Source organism: Bubalus bubalis, chromosome 21, assembly GCF_019923935.1.
Source record: "Bubalus bubalis isolate 160015118507 breed Murrah chromosome 21, NDDB_SH_1, whole genome shotgun sequence".
In the NCBI taxonomy this organism is placed as follows: Eukaryota; Metazoa; Chordata; class Mammalia; order Artiodactyla; family Bovidae; genus Bubalus; species Bubalus bubalis.
In genome coordinates, this window is record NC_059177.1 from 315452 (window position 1) to 331754 (window position 16303).

General features: G+C 43.5%; 1 protein-coding gene across 1 annotated transcript in view; it reads right to left on the bottom strand.

The window, feature by feature from the left end:
• Window positions 1–15384, bottom strand: part of LOC102392068 (up-regulator of cell proliferation) — a 31411-nt gene extending 16027 nt beyond the window's left edge. The window contains exon 1 of the mRNA XM_006074781.4: window positions 14951–15384. Coding sequence (XP_006074843.3) covers window positions 14951–14964 — 14 coding nt within the window. The 5' untranslated portion in view covers window positions 14965–15384. The remainder of the gene's footprint in view (window positions 1–14950) is intronic.
• Window positions 15385–16303: the final 919 nt, after the last annotated feature.

The following is a 16303-nucleotide window of genomic DNA, read 5'->3' on the forward strand; positions in this document are numbered from 1 at the left end:
CATTTTATTTCTGAAGACTAAAAGTGAAAGTGAAAGTCGCTGAGTTGTGTCCGATTTTTTGTGACCCCATGTACTATACAGTCCATGGAATTCTCTAGGTCAGAATACTGGAGTGGGTAGCCATTCCCCTTCTCCAGCGGATTTTCCTGACCCAGGAATTGAACTGGGGTCTCCTGCATTGCAGGCTAATTCTTTACCAGCTGAGCTACCAGAGAATCCCTCTGAAAACTAGGAAGTAGTCGAAAAAAGAAAATGCTGGGGTACGTCAGAGGACACAGAAGCCACCTTGAAGGGGCTCCCACTACCAAGTGTTAGTCAGTTTGAGCATGAATATAATATAATGAAATACAGTAATCAATTTAAAACCACTGAAAAACAGGTATTAGTGCGTGCATATAGATAAGAAACAGATAAACAAATGGCAGGGGAGGCAATGAGGGCCCTTGCTTGCAACAGAGCTAATGCGGAGGTGCTGCAGGTAGCACAGCCGCACTTTTAGAATTACCCGAATAAAGAGTGGGTCAAGCCAGAAACACCAACCAATGCCAGTTCTGGCAAGAGAATGTTGACAGGGAGCAAGATATTTGCCCAGGCCCAAAATGTTTCCTCACAGATTGCTTATTAGGTGCCAGGAGGAAAAAAGAAAAACTAGCAATTATACTTGACGGGGTAAGCAAAGCCAGTGAACACGGGGATAGAGAGCTGTATGTGTCTCCAGCTGTGGTACCTTGAGGAAGCACACACCATCACCTGCAGCACTCTGGCTGAGACTGTACAACCTTGATGTAATCATAAGGACAAACCCAAAATGAAATGTATTGTGACAGGGGAAAAAATATTATCACAAAGTGTGAACGTCTTGGGCTTCCCTGGTGGCTCAGCAGAGAAGAGCCCGCCTGTGATGAGGGTGACCCGGGTTTGATCCCTGGGTTGGGAGGAATCCCTGGAGAAGGGAATGGCAACCCACTCCAGTATTCTTGCCCAGAGAATTCCATGGACAGAGGACCCTGGAGAATGGGGCTCCTCTACAGTCCATAGGGTCACACCGAGTTGGACACGACTAAACAACAACAATGAATGTCTCAAAAGAAAAAAAAAAATATTGAGGAACTTTCCAGATTAAGGGTGCTACAGAGATAAGGAAAAAATGTAGTAACCACCCCTAGACTGGATCTTAAACCAGAAGGAGACATTTTGTGATCTATTGACTAAATTGAAATATAGGTGCTATCCATGTCACATTTACTGATGTTGATAACTGGTACTGTGGTTATGTAAGAGAATATCTCTACTCTTAGGAAATAAGGTACTGAAGAATTTAGGAATAAAGGGTAATAATACATGCAAGTTAGTTTCTAACTTTTTCTTAACTTCTAGTTAAGAAAAAAGTATATATGTATGTATTTATGTGTGTGTGTATACACATGCATACCCATAGAATGATAAATGGGAATGGTAAATGAGCTAAAAGATTAAGAATAGGAGACTCTGTATGAGGTGCCTTTTTAATTTTGTAACTTATCTCTAAGTAGAAGTTATTTCCAAACAAAATGCTTTAAAGTTAATAGTGTTAGTTATTTCTGGGTAGCATGATATCAGTTTATTTTGTCTTATTCGAATTTTTTAAATAGAAGAGGCACATACTGATTTAATAAAGCTAAATGAGCTATTAAAGTAATGCTATTACTCAGGGTCAGGGTGAGAACTGTGTGTGTGTCTGCCCCAAGAAAACTTGTAATCTGCTGCCCCTTCAAACCAATGTTTTTCCAAGAGTGTAAAACACTGTGGCAGGCCCCCTTAGAGACAAGTAATCTAGCTCCATTTAATTCATCAGCAAAACAAATGTTTTGTGTTCATGAAATTGATCCTCCTAGAGGAAAGAAGGATTTCAGGACCATTGGTTATTATTCCAGCATGTTCCTTGAAGGTCTCATCTTCAGCCCTCTCTGAAATGAGTTCTGGTAACTCCAGTGGTTACTGTGTTCACAGCTGTTTTAGCCATTTTAACAATGCAGTGTGTGTGTGCTCAGTTGTGTCCAACTCTTTGTGACCCCAGGGACTATATAGTCTACCAGTCTCCTCTGTCCATGGAATTTTCAGGCAAGAACACTGGAGTGGATTGCTATTTCCGACTCCAGGTTATCATTGCAGAGTACTAGGCAACTCTCTAACTAAATCTGATCCTATTGCTGACAAAAATGGAGGTTTTCATTGTCTTTGCTTCATTTTTCTGTAAAGAACATATATAGCTTTTGTAAAAAGAATAAAAAATTAACCATGACTGGTTAAAAATAGTTTTCCAGAGGGGAAGAAGCAGGCCTGTCCTGGCGGTGACATGGAGCCCTGTGCTGAGACACAGGGAGGACAAGGGCAGAGGACAGGTAGTTCCACCCACGGTATTCCCTGGCCTCTTCCCCCTGCACAGAGGCTTTCAGGACACACTTGTCAGAAGTTCCCAAGACAGGAACTTAACTTCAGCCCTTTCATTTCCATGCAAGAGGTAGAAGACAAGAGTGTAATTATCACAGGGACAACCCTGAATTTGTGCCCTTTTCTAAAAATATACATATAAATCTCTTCTTTTTTCTCATCAAAGAACTTCACATCTAATTGAGTCTCTGTGTTTCAATTGGAAGCAGAGCCAAGTCCTGCAGGAGAGAGCAGCAGCAGAATTGCACCTTTGTCCCATGCATTTTAGTTTACAACTCTCCTTTCAATGATTGCACGGCCTGAATTATATTCCCCCAAATTCCTATAGTGAAACCATAACCCCCAATGAAACTACATTTGGATATATGACCTTTAGAGGAGTAATTACTGTTGAATGAAGTCACCAGGGTAAGGCACTGATCTGACGAGATTGGTGTCCTATGAGAGGAGGAGACCCCCAAGAGCTTGCTATCTCTCTCTGAGAGAACAAGAGAACACGTTGACCATAAGGTCATAGCAAACACCTTCTTCCAACAACACAAGAGAAGACTCTACACATGGACATCACCAGATGATCAACACTGAAATCAGATTGATTATAATCTTTGCAGCCAAAGATGGAGAAGCTCTATACAGTCAGCAAAAACAAGACCAGGAGCTGACTGTGGCTCAGATCATGAACTCCTTATTTCCAAATTCAGACTTAAATTGAAGAAAGTAGGGAAAACCACTAGACCATTCAGGTCTGACCTAAATCAAATCCCTTATGATTATACAGTGGAAGTGAGAAATAGATTTAAGGGCCTAGATCTGATAGATAGAGTGCCTGATGAACTATGGAATGAGGTTCGTGACATTGTACAGGAGACAGGGATCAAGACCATCCCCATGGAAAAGAAATGCAAAAAAGAAAAATGGCTGTCCAGAGAGGCCTTACAAATAGCTGTGAAAAGAAGATAAGCAAAAAGCAAAGATACAAACATCTGAATGCAGAGTTCCAAAGAATAGCAAGAAGAGATAAGAAAGCCTTCCTCAGTGATCAATGCAAAGAAATAGAGGAAAACAAAAGAATGGGAAAGACTAGAGATCTCTTCAAGAAAATTAGAGATACCAAGGGAACATTTCATGCAAAGATGGGCTCGATAAAGGACAGAAATGGTATGGACCTAACAGAAGCAGAAGACATTAAGAAGAGGTGACAAGAATACACAGAAGAACTGTACAAAAAAGATCTTCACGACCCAGATAATCACGATGGTGTGATCATTCACATAGAGCCAGACATCCTGGAATGTGAAGTCAAGTGGGCCTTAGAAAGCATCACTATGAACAAAGCTAGTGGAGGTGATGGAATTCCAGTTGAGCTATTTCAAATTCTGAAAGATGATGCTGTGAAAGTGCTGCACTAAATATGCCAGCAAATTTGGAAAACTCAGCAGTGGCCACAGGACTGGAAAAGGTCAGTTTTCATTCCAATCCCAAAGAAAGGCAATGACAAAGAATGTTCAAACTACGACACAATTGCACTCATCTCACATGCTAGTAAAGTAATGCTCAAAATTCTCCAAGCCAGGCTTCAGCAATATGTGAACTGTGAACTTCCTGATGTTCAAGCTGGTTTTAGAAAAGGCAGAGGAACCAGAGATCAAATTGCCAACATCCACTGGATCATGGAAAAAACAAGAGAGTTGCAGAAAAACATCTATTTCTGCTTTATTGACTATGCCAAAGCCTTTGACTGTGTGGATCACAATAAACTGTGGAAAATTATGAAAGAGATGGGAATACCAGACCACCTGACCTGCCTCTTGAGAAATCTGTATGCAGGTCAGGAAGCAACGGCTAGAACTGGACATGGAACAACAGACTCGTTCCAAATACGAAAAGGAGTACGTCAAGGCTGTTATTGTCACCCTGCTTATTTAACTTATATGCAGGGTACATCATGAGAAACACTGGACTGGAAGAAACACAAGCTGGAATCAAGATTGCCGGGAGAAATATCAATAACCTCAGATATGCAGGTGACACCACCCTTATGGCAGAAAGTGAAGAGGAACTCAAAAGCCTCTTGATGAAAGTGAAAGTAGAGAGTGAAAAAGTTGGCTTAAAGCTGAACATTCAGAAAACGAAGATCATGGCATCTGGTCCCATCACTTCACGGGAAATAGATGGGGAAACAGTGGAAACAGTATCAGACTTTATTTTTTTGGGCTCCAAAATCACTGCAGATGGTGACTGCAGCCATGAAATTAAAAGATGCTTACTCCTTGGAAGGACAGTTTTGACCAACCTATATAGCATATTCAAAAGCAGAGACGTTACTTTGCCAACAAAGGTCCATCTAGTCAAGGCTATGGTTTTTCCAGTGGTCATGTATGGATGTGAGAGTTGGACTGTGAAGAAAGCTGAGTGCCGAAGAATTGATGCTTTTGAACTGTGGTGTTGGAGAAGACTCTTGAGAGTCCCTTGGACTGCAAGGAGATCCAACCAGTCCATTCTGAAGGAGATCAGCCCTGGGATTTCTTTGGAAGGAATGATGCTAAAGCTGAAACTCCAGTACTTTGGCCACCTCATGCGAAGAGTTGACTCTGATGCTGGGAGGGATTGGGGGCAGGAGGGGAAGGGGACAACAGAGGATGAGATGGCTGGGTGGCATCACTGACTCGATGGACGTGAGTCTGAGTGAACTCCGGGAGTTGGTGATGGACAGGGAGGCCTGGCGTGCTGCGATTCATGGGGTCGCAAAGAGTCGGACTCGACTGAGTGACTAAACTGAACTGAGGAACTTTTCTAGGAGTTCAGGATATATCTGTGAAGGACATAAATACCTCTGCTCTTAGTTTACGTTCAAGGAGGTAGGGGAAACTGACAAACTATTTTTGAAAGTTTAAATAGAAGATACACTGGGAGGTGTCAAAACACTGTGGAAGAAAGAAAGAAAGTGTAGACTAAGATCAGGGTACCAGACATGTGGTGAACGGGCAGCACAGACTGCAGTAATTAGGTCAGGGTGGGCCTCCTGGAGAAGGGGACATCAAGTGCAAGCTTGGCAAGTGGGGGCATATGGTTGGCTCCATGAGGAGAGTGTTCCAGGCACCACACAGGCCAGAATGGGCTCAGCACTCAGTGGGAAGATGGTGCAACTGGTATGGAGTGAGTAGGAGGAAGACACAGAAGAGGTCAGGTAAGACCAAACTTTCCAGGCCATAGAAAAGACTCCTGTTTTTATTCTGGGAGGTGGTCTGAGTGCAAGTCAATATGCCTGTTTCATATTGGGAACAGACTAGAGATGAGGAAGATCAGATCTGGGTGGCAGCACCAGAGGCAACAACACAGGGTTGGGCTCTGAACTCTGTGCAGGACTGGAGAGCATGTGAGAAAGAGTCTGGTAAACCTCAAATGTTAAGACTCAGTAGGGCTGCTACTGTCTCAAATGGGAAGGCTATAGATGAGCCTGGCTGGAGGGCACCATGAGCAAGCCAATGCTTATGTTCTGGCCCAGGACCCACGAACAACCTCCTTGGAGATGCTGAGCAGCAAAGGGGCTGGGGGCACTTAGGGAAAGCAGCATTCCACCATGGACCCAAAAGACACACAGTCTGCCCATAGCAAAGGAAGAATCAACTTGTTATTTATCCGTGATAACAGAAAGAAAATAGAAGAGATCAACTGAAAAATTGCTGTGAGCAATAAGAGAACTTGGTAAGCTGGGGACATACAAAAAAAAATTGTAATAACCAAATTGCCTTCCTATATACAAACAAGTTTAACAATGTGAAAGGAGGACTCCCATGTAGAATATCAAAAAGAAAAAAAAATTTAATATACATAAAAATGTTCAACCTCTAAATGAAAAGAATTTCTAAATACTAAAGAAGAGAATGGCACTGAAACATGTATAATATCATATATGAAACGAATAGGCAGTCCAAGCTCGATGCATGATACTGGTTGCTTGGGGCTGGTGCACTGGGATGACCCAGAGGGATGGTACAGGAAGGGAGGAGGGAGGGGGGTTCAGGATGGGGAACACGTGTATACCCATGGCAGATTCATGTTGATGTATGGCAAAACCAATACAATATTGTAAAGTAATTAACCTCCAATTAAAATAAATGAATTTATATTAAAAAAAAAAAAGATTTGAACAAATGAAAGCCCATATCCTTTTTGGATAAAGAAAGGCTTACCATAATTTTAAAGTCAATTCTCACTAAATTGACCTATAAGTGAATTTAGGTTTAAAAACAGATAATCTGGCTCTATTCAGGAATATCTGTACAATAATAATCAGGAAAATTCTGAAAAAGAATAGTAATGAAGGAGGACAAAACCTGCCAGACAGTAAAACATAGTATAAACCACAAAAAATTAAAGCTGTAGTACTGGTTCACAAAGAGACGAAGAGTTCAGTAGAAGAGGACCCCAGAGTAGGCCCAAATACAGTTGGGAATTTTGTCCCTGATCCAGGTAGCTCTAAGTATCTGGTGATTATTCAATTATAACAACTTGGAAAAAATCAAGGTAAATTCTTACTCCTCCTTTCACCAAAATGAAAACTACCTGGATCAAAGAGTTAAATTAGAAAATGAACCAAAAATGCACTGAAATAAATATTTAAGACTTTAAAATTTGACTTCATAAAGTCAAAAGGCCAGACAGTGGAAAAGCATGTATAACGCAAAGGATGAAAGTTAGTTTTCTCAATGTACAAAGATCTACAAATCCATGAGAAAGAACCAAGCTAAATAGAAACAAAGTAACAAAGATATCCCCAAAAAACATTCTGGGTTTAAAACAGAACAAGAAGGACTGGAATCCACACTGTGCCCTGCCTCCCAGGAGATGCTTCTCTAATGAGGATGCCAGCTTTTCAGACAGGAGCAGGAGGCAAGGTGCCTGAGTTTTCATTTATGTTCATTTTGAAAATTTTACCATGTGCATTTAAGACAACTAACAGTTTTATAAAAAGTTACAATACAGAGAATCTAAGACAGACCACGTCTGAACTACAAGAGAAAAAAAGGCCTTCCTGACATGCAGGTCATCTCACTAGGAATGTAAAACCTCCTAGAGGGAATTCTTCTTTAAAATAAAGAGCTGTGTCTAAATTATTCTACACTCAGCCATATTTCATACAAGCAAAATTGAGGGTATAACCACTCTGCTAAAACAGCTTCTTGCTCCAATAAACCAAGTGAATACATCCTCACTTCACTTTCATTCCGAGCATGCCAGAGATGCTGCACGTGCTTTGTGATCAGAACAAAATACTGAATCGAACATTTTTGTTGTGCCTCAGTAAATAAATTTAAACCAGTTATCCATAATGGGCCTGTTAGGCATCAAGTTTTAACTTAAATTGCTTAGCTGGGCCTCAATTTCTTTATCCTTACAATGCAGGTAATAATAGTACTTACTATAGGGTTGCTATGAAGATTAAATAACACAATATATACAAAAACACTTCAAGAGGGCCTAACAACACACTCCTTAGAAGCAGGCAGGATCTAAATTTAAAAGAACATTCCTTTGGGCTGGAAAACTCCTGACACTCATGGTTATGTGTAAGAAGAGGTTCTCCTTTAAGCTGAGAGAGAAGTCACCACATGGCACTCCATCTGACGAAGCACTGGCACATCTGACACCCGTGAGCATGTAAGTGGAGTCTGGAGAGCTGCTCTTGCAGAGCCAGGGATGCTTCAGCTATAACAACCCTCCCAGTTCTCTAGTTTTCTCCAGCAGGGAGCCACTGGGGTGGCTGCTGGTTCACTGAGCAACCCCAGATCTACAGAGGAAGAGCGAAATCTGCATCCTGCTGCCAAAGCCACATGCATGCATTCTTTGGAAGCCACAGCAGCTCCTGAGCAGAGGCTCACAGCTCTTTTGGACTTCACCCAGGAGCAGATATATATACCTCACATGAATTCCTCAGTGTCTCATCCCCATGGTGTGATCTGTGGGCCTTTTCCTTCCTCCCCCTGGCCTGGCCAGAAGACCCATCCTCCACCCAGTGTGAAGAGCTTGAAGCTCTTGTGGTCCATTTGGACCAGAACAGGCTTCAGTGGGAAAGCTGAGTCCTTCCCAGGAAGGGAAGCCCAGGATCCTTTCCTTTCCCACAAAATGTTGGTGTTGGAGAGAATCTTCCTGGACAGGAAAGACAAAAGGTTGCATTAAGTCTGGGGGACTTTTAAATATCCAGTCAATGTTAATGGGAGTTGCTTTCAGCTGCCAAGAGAGATGAATCCTGGGAGAGTGGCCAGGAGGGCAGGTGAGGTGTTCTGTGGCTCTCCTTGCTTCCCATACTTTCAGTCCAGGACAGATCTCATCATCACTCCAGGCCTTGTGTAGAGACTACTTAAGTGTTACAATGACCACATTTTCTGAAACAAAAACCTGAGGGTATGAGTTTACTTATGAGATATTATGGGTGGTTAGAGTTCAATGTTATCAACCAGATCAAAGAAATTAGGACTATTTCCAAGGGCTTTCCTGGTGGTTCAGATGGTAAAGAATCTACCTGCAATGTGGGAGACATGGGTATGATCCCTAGGTTGGGAAGATCCCCTGGAGGAGGGCATGGCAACCCACTCCAGTATTCTTGCCTGGAGAATCCTCATGGACAGAGGAGCCTGGTGGGCTACAGTCCACGGGGTCACAAAGAGTTGGACACTACTGAGCGACTAAGCACCAAGGGGATATAAGGAGTCAGGGATGAAGTTTCTATTTTGAAGACAGGGTGAATGAAGATGCCATTAGCTTACTATTTCTTGATTCAATAATTCCATCAGACAGGCAAAACTTTTAAAGTTTGATATCATCACATGTTGGAAGGTGTAGAGGACCCTTACAATGTGGTGGTGGAAGGGGAATGTGGTACAATCATTTATAAGGATATTTGGTAGCATCAGCTAAAAAACAGACAGGTCCTCTGACCACAATGCATTGTATCTATTTTAGAAAAACACTTGTGCATGTCCATAGGGAGATACCAATTGTACAGCATTATCTTATGAAGAAAACTGAAAGCATTCTTAACTAGATAACATTAGCATGACAAAATATTATATAACTGTCAAATTTTAGGTAGATCTGTTCTTTGCTTTCACATGTAAAGCATTTCAAAGCATACTGCCGGGTGAATAAAGCAAGCTGCAGAACAGTATGAGACCAATTATGTAAAAGAGAGCAAATATTTAAGACGGCAAATTTTATGTTATTTGTAAAATAATAAATTAAAAAATGGGGGGGAAGGATAAAACATGTAAATGCAATAGAAAATGTCTGTCAGGATACCTGCCTAACTAAGATGGTGGCAGGGGCAGCGGGGTGGTGGGGAGCGGAGCATGTCTCTCTGATAAAATAATGGCCTGATTTTAAAAATATCAAATGTTTAAACTGGTGGTCTATAGAAACTCCGACTACACTTGATTTTTATTTTCTGTTTTATACTTTTTTTGTTTTTAAATTTTATACTTTTGTTTATCAAATTATCTGCCATTAACAATATGATATATATATGTGTGATATATATATATATATATATATATATATATATAAGTCATGTGTGACTTATATATATATATAAGTCACTCATATATATATATATATGAGTGACTTTGCTTTCACTTTTCACTTTCATGCACTGGAGAAGGAAATGGCAACCCACTCCAGTGTTCTTGCCTGGAGAATCCCAGGGACGGCGGGGCCTGGTGGCTGCCGTCTATGGGGTCACACAGAGTCGGACACGACTGAAGTGACTTAGCATAGCATAGCATATATATGTGTATATAGGTTAACTAGGTTAACAGTTAACTAGGTTTGCTATCCCTCTAGATGGGTATGGATAGATGGTTGTAAAGTTGCTCTGGGTAGGAGCCCCTTCAAGACAGGCTGCAGATGATGAAGGCCACAGAGTTTGGTCCCAGGAAAACACACACTTTGTACAATTTATTTATATAATAAAGAATACTAATTCTTTATTAGTATTTTATACAAATTCAAGTATATCCAAATACTTTACACAATTTCAAGGAATGCAGGACCTTGGAAGCCTACGCATAAGTTATGAACCCCAGGTTAAGAACCTTTGATTTGGACATTTAAAGCTGCAGAAATGGATGCAATCATGCAAAGAACATGCACTACACAGGAATTAACAGAGATAGACTGTAGAACCCCAAAAAACCCCAACGATGAAGGAGCAGGCAGAGTAAAGAAGAGATGCGGGCTGTAAGGAGTGGAGGCCTGCAGAAGAGTAGCCGGTAGCAGGCTGATGAGCTCCGTCTCTCCTGTCCCCTCTGCCACCTCCAAACTGCTGTCACATGGATTGCCCAAGAACTGTATGACAAACATCCTCCCATGAACAGTGGGCACTGGAGGAGGCTAGGTCCAGGAGCTGACTGTGGCTCAGACCATGAACTCCTTATTGCCAAATTCAGACTTAAATTGAAGAAAGCAGGGAAAATCACAAGACCATTCAGGTATGACCTAAATCAAATCCCTTATGATTATACAGTGGAAGTGAGAAATAGATTTAAGGGCCTAGATCCGATTGATAGAGTGCCTGATGAACTATGGAATAAGGTCCGTGACATTGTACAGGAGACAGGGATCAAGACCATTCCCATAGAAAAGAAATGCAAAAAAGTAAGATGGCTGTCTGGGGAGGCCTTACAAATGGCTGTGAAAAGAAGAGAAGTGAAAAGCAAAGGAGAAAAGGAAAGATATAAACATCTGAATGCAGAGTTCCAAAGAATAGCAAGAAGAGATAAGAAAGCCTTCTTCAGCAATCAATGCAAAGAAATAGAGGAAAACAACAGAATGGGAAAGACTAGGGATCTCTTCAAGAAAATCAGAGATACCAAAGGAACATTTCATGCAAAGATGAGCTCGATAAAGGACAGAAGTGGTATGGACCTAACAGAAGCAGAAGATATTAAGAAGAGGTGGCAGGAATACACAGAAGAACTGTACAAAAAAGATCTTCATGACCCAGATAATCACGATGGTGTGATCACTCACATAGAGCCAGACATCCTGGAATGTGAAGCCAAGTGGGCCTTAGAAAGCATCACTACGAACAAAGCTAGAGGAGGTGATGGAATTCCAGTTGAGCTATTCCAAATCCTGAAAGATGATGCTGTGAAAGTGCTGCACTCAATATGCCAGCAAATTTGGAAAACTCAGCAGTGGCCACAGGACTGGAAAAGGGCAGTTTTTATTCCAATCCCAAAGAAAGGCAATGCCAAAGAATGCTCAAACTACCGCACAATTGCACTCATCTCACACGCTAGTAAAGTAATGTTCAAAATTCTCCAAGCCAGGCTTCAGCAATATGTGAACCGTGAACTTCCTGATGTTCAAGCTGGTTTTAGAAAAGGCAGAGGAACCAGAGCTCAAATTGCCAATATCCGCTGGATCACGGAAAAAGCAAGAGAGTTCCAGAAAAACATCTATTTCTGCTTTATTGACTATGCCAAAGCCTTCGACTGCATGGATCACAATAAACTGTGGAAAATTATGAAAGAGATGGGAATACCAGACCACCTGATCGGCCTCTTGAGAAATTTGTATGCAGGTCAGGAAGCAACAGTTAGAACTGGACATGGAACAACAGACTTGTTCCAAATAGGAAAAGGAGTTCGTCAAGGCTGTATATTGTCACCCTGCTTATTTAACTTCTATGCAGACTACATCATGAGAAATGTTGGACTGGGAGAAACACAAGTTGGAATCAAAATTGCCGGGAGAAATATCAATAACCTCAGATATGCAGATGACACCACCCTTATGGCAGAAAGTGAAGAGGAACTCAAAAGCCTCTTGATGAAAGTGAAAGAGGAGAGTGAAAAAGTTGGCTTAAAGCTCAACGTTCAGAAAACGAAGATCATGGCATCCGGTCCCATCACTTCGTGGGAAATAGATGGGGAAACAGTGGAAACAGTGTCAGACTTTATTTTTTTGGGCTCCAAAATCACTACAGATGGTGACTGCAGCCATGAAATTAAAAGACACTTACTCCTTGGAAGGAAAGTTATGACCAACCTAGACAGCATATTCAAAAGCAGAGATATTATTTTGCCAACAAAGGTCCATCTAGTCAAGGCTATGGTTTTTCCTGTGGTCATGTATGGATGTGAGAGTTGGACTGTGAAGAAGGCTGAGTGCCAAAGAATTGATTATTTTGAACTATGGTGTTGAAGAAGACTCTTGAGAGTCCCTTGGACTGCAAGGAGAACCAAACAGTCCATTCTAAAGGAGATCAGTCCTGGGATTTCTTTGGAAGGAATGATGCTAAAGCTGAAACTCCAGTACTTTGGCCACCTCATGTGAAGAGTTGACTCATTGGAAAAGACTCTGATGCTGGGAGGGATTGGGGGCAGGAGGAGAAGGGGACGACAGAGGATGAGGTGGCTGGATGGCATCACTGACTCGATGGACGTGAGTCTCAGTGAACTCCGGGAGTTGGCGATGGACAGGGAGGCCTGGCGTGCTGGGATTCATGGGGTTGCAAAGAGTCGGACACGACTGAGCGACTGATCTGATCTGATCCTGCAGTTTGACCCTGCTTCCATCTCTGGCCTTATCTCTACGTAGCTCCAAACACACTGAGCTGTGAGTCATCTCAAATATATCTTTTCCCTTTCATGACTTCATTTTGCCATTTTCTTTTGTATAATGCCTAGCACATTGGTAAGGTCCTCAAAACTTGTCAGAAGTTCTTCTTTCCTTACCAACCCTCTTATGGAAATTGTCACTTAGAAAAGAACACTAGGTTTGGAGGCTCATCCATAAACAGCCCAGCAGAAATCATGGCTCCCCTCCCATCCCTGCCCTGAATCTCTGGACTTATTTCTGCAGCACCTAATCTAGTAGACTGACTTGGAAAGGCCAAAGGATCTTAGAAAACCAGGTCTGCCTGGCTAAACACTGGTCTATCAGCAAAACCTGCAGACATCTGGAGATGTGGACTATTCCCAAATTTGTACATACCATAGTAAGTACATAGTTCTTTCCATGAAATGAAAATAAAGTATACTAAAAATGTGACCTCAGTTTTCAAATGGGTACCTCTAGGAAATAAGTAACAACTGCAGACTTATGAGATCACTCAAAAATACTTCAAACTGCAAATATCAAATCTGCACTTATATGATCTACCACAGGGACACAGTTTAGGGACTATTGGCTCATAGAAGGGCATACCAGCCCAGCATTAAGTCCACCTCTGACCCATGACTACAAAGTAGTGGACACCAAATGCACCTTGTTAAAAGGCCTCATGGAAGCCCCACACAGGCTCAGCCAGCCCTTGCTGCTTCCAGTCTGCCCTGCCTCACCCTTTCCTGACAAGAGGGCCAGCAACACAGTGGGACCTTGAACCTCTGGGTGAATCAACCTGGCCTTCTGAGGAATGACTGTTTATTACATTTACAACCTCAAAGTACTGGGTACTTCTGACTGCTGCTCCCCAAACCTAGAAAGGCAGCAGGTAGATGGAAAATGCCCATGACTTGGCTGGAGTCAAATCCAGCTTGCTCCATTAAGACCCACTCCACTGAGTCAGTTCATTAAGGCATGGCATGAGTGAACTTCCATCCCCTGTAAGGGTCGTAATATCCATCATTTCTACCTCGCAGCAACCCCACCCCCACACCACGAACAGGTAAAAGCCCTTTGAGATGTTAAAGGATCTACAACTTGAATTGCTATCGCAGCCACTAGGTCTATGTCACTCTCAACAGTGGACAATAGTCAAATGAATACTAGTAACAACTAAAGCAATGACCTTGAGACTAATTTTCCTCCTCTGTTAAGCATAGCTGTTTGATTAATTCTGTCAATCCTAGCTTTCATGATCATAATGAACTGCTGAGGTTTTACTTTGCAATAAAAAAATTTTTTTAATTACAAACTCCGTGTGTCACCATCACTTCCTAAAAGAACATTTTAATACCAAGACGGTAGAATGGAGGTGATGTCGGAATCGCGGTAGCCACTGTAACCAGGCCCACGGCCCAGACCAAGAAGGAGGCCCCGACCTGGCCAAGTCGAGGGCTGACCCTGCCCTTACCCCCCGACGTTCGGGTACATTCAGGCTGCGTCCTGACTGCGATGAGAGCCCAGCATCAACTCTAACGAGAACAAGAGGAGAAAACAGATGCGGAAGGCAGGGTGGCAAACCCCAGCCGAGCTCCGGGCGCTGCGGCTCCAGGCCCCGGGCGCCAGTGGGGGTGGGGAATTGCCGCGCCCGCGCTCCAAGCCCTCGTCCCCCCGCGCTGCCCGCCTCCGCGGCCCGGGACCCCGATCCCGCCCCCCACGCTCAGAGCCTCAGCCCGCGCCCCCAGCCCGCCCCTGCCCCCGCCTCGGCCGCCCGCGACCAAGGTCGGCAGCAGAGGGCCGCAGGGCCGGGTGGGTGGGGGTCCGGAGCCGCGAGCCGGGGAAGGCCGCCGGCGGTGGGCCGGAGCACCCACCGCGCAGCCCGCACCGGCGCGGCCGCGAGCGCCGTACTCACCCGGACGACGCCATGAGCGCGACGAGGCCGCGGTACTCTCGCAGCCTGTGCTTCCTCCGCGCTGAGCCGCTCCGCCGGGGAGGGGCCTCTCGCCGGCCCGACTCCACCAGCAGGCGGCGGGGACGGCGGGGAGGGCCCGGGGTCAGCCGGAGAAGGGTGTGAGCGCGCCGGCGGCCAGATGAGGCTGAAGCCAGGCATCGGTTCTGAGCGTCTAGGGCGGTGGGGCCTCGGGAGGGGGTCCAGGGCCCGCTCCGAGCGGCCCAGAGTTGGGGGCGGGGGGCAGTTGGCGCGCTGACGGCGCTGGGTGGCACCGAGAACGAGGGCGGTGCGCGACCCGCAGGCCTGATCCTCCCACCTGCTCAGGTGCACCGCTGCCTAGAGGCCAGCAGTCGCTGGAAGACGCCTTCGGTGCCAAACCAGCGGGAGAACCTGCCCTGGGGCCACTAAACAGCTGCAGGACCCTGGTGAAGTCAGAACCTCCCAGATTTGAGTTTGATTTCCTTAAGAAAATCCTTTAGCGCTGGTGTGTGAAGATGTGTTGTTATTAAGCAAAACAGTAACTTCACTATTTCTTACTTGGTGTACTGTGTTGCATGAATGTTGGCTTCGGAGTCAGTTATCCATTATAAAAGATGTGTAAAATCACATTGTGAAGGCTTGAGGACTGTGGGGGCACATTTTTATTATTCTTTACATTATACTATTTATCCATAGTAATGGCTCTGGAATTCTTGCAGTGGGTTTCACAGCATCAATGATGGGTACTTGAACCTCAGTTCTTGTCTCAACAAAATGAGTTTTCAGAGGTAAATGAGCTCTTGTAAGTAAGAACACTTAGTAAAAAGCTCTGGACAATGAAAATCATCATTGATTACACTTCAGTGTTATATTAAATAGTATTAATCATTATTTCATTATTTTTACTAATAATAAGAGTTAAGAGACAATAAAGTTGTGACTGAAAGCCTTGGCTCTGGAGCCAAAACACCTGGATTGAAATCTCACCTCTACTAATTATCATCTGTGGAACCTTAGGAAGATAGAACCTTCCCAGTTGAAAAACGAGGATAATGATAGGGCCCTTCATCTCTATAAGGATTGAATGAGTTAATATTTGTAAAGTGATTAATACATTGCCTGGTAGATGGCCTTGTTGACTTAAAGATTAACAACATAAAAGCTGAGAGTTATGTTTTATACAGTGGGAATTTTTAGGAATTTAAGCCTGGAGAACTGCTTGGAGAAGGTGAGGGGAGGAGCCAAGTTATATAGAAGTTTTGTAACAAAGGATAGGTAGTCTGAATATCAAAAGGTTATCATTAAAGAAAACTAGATAACCCAAGTTAAGGAATT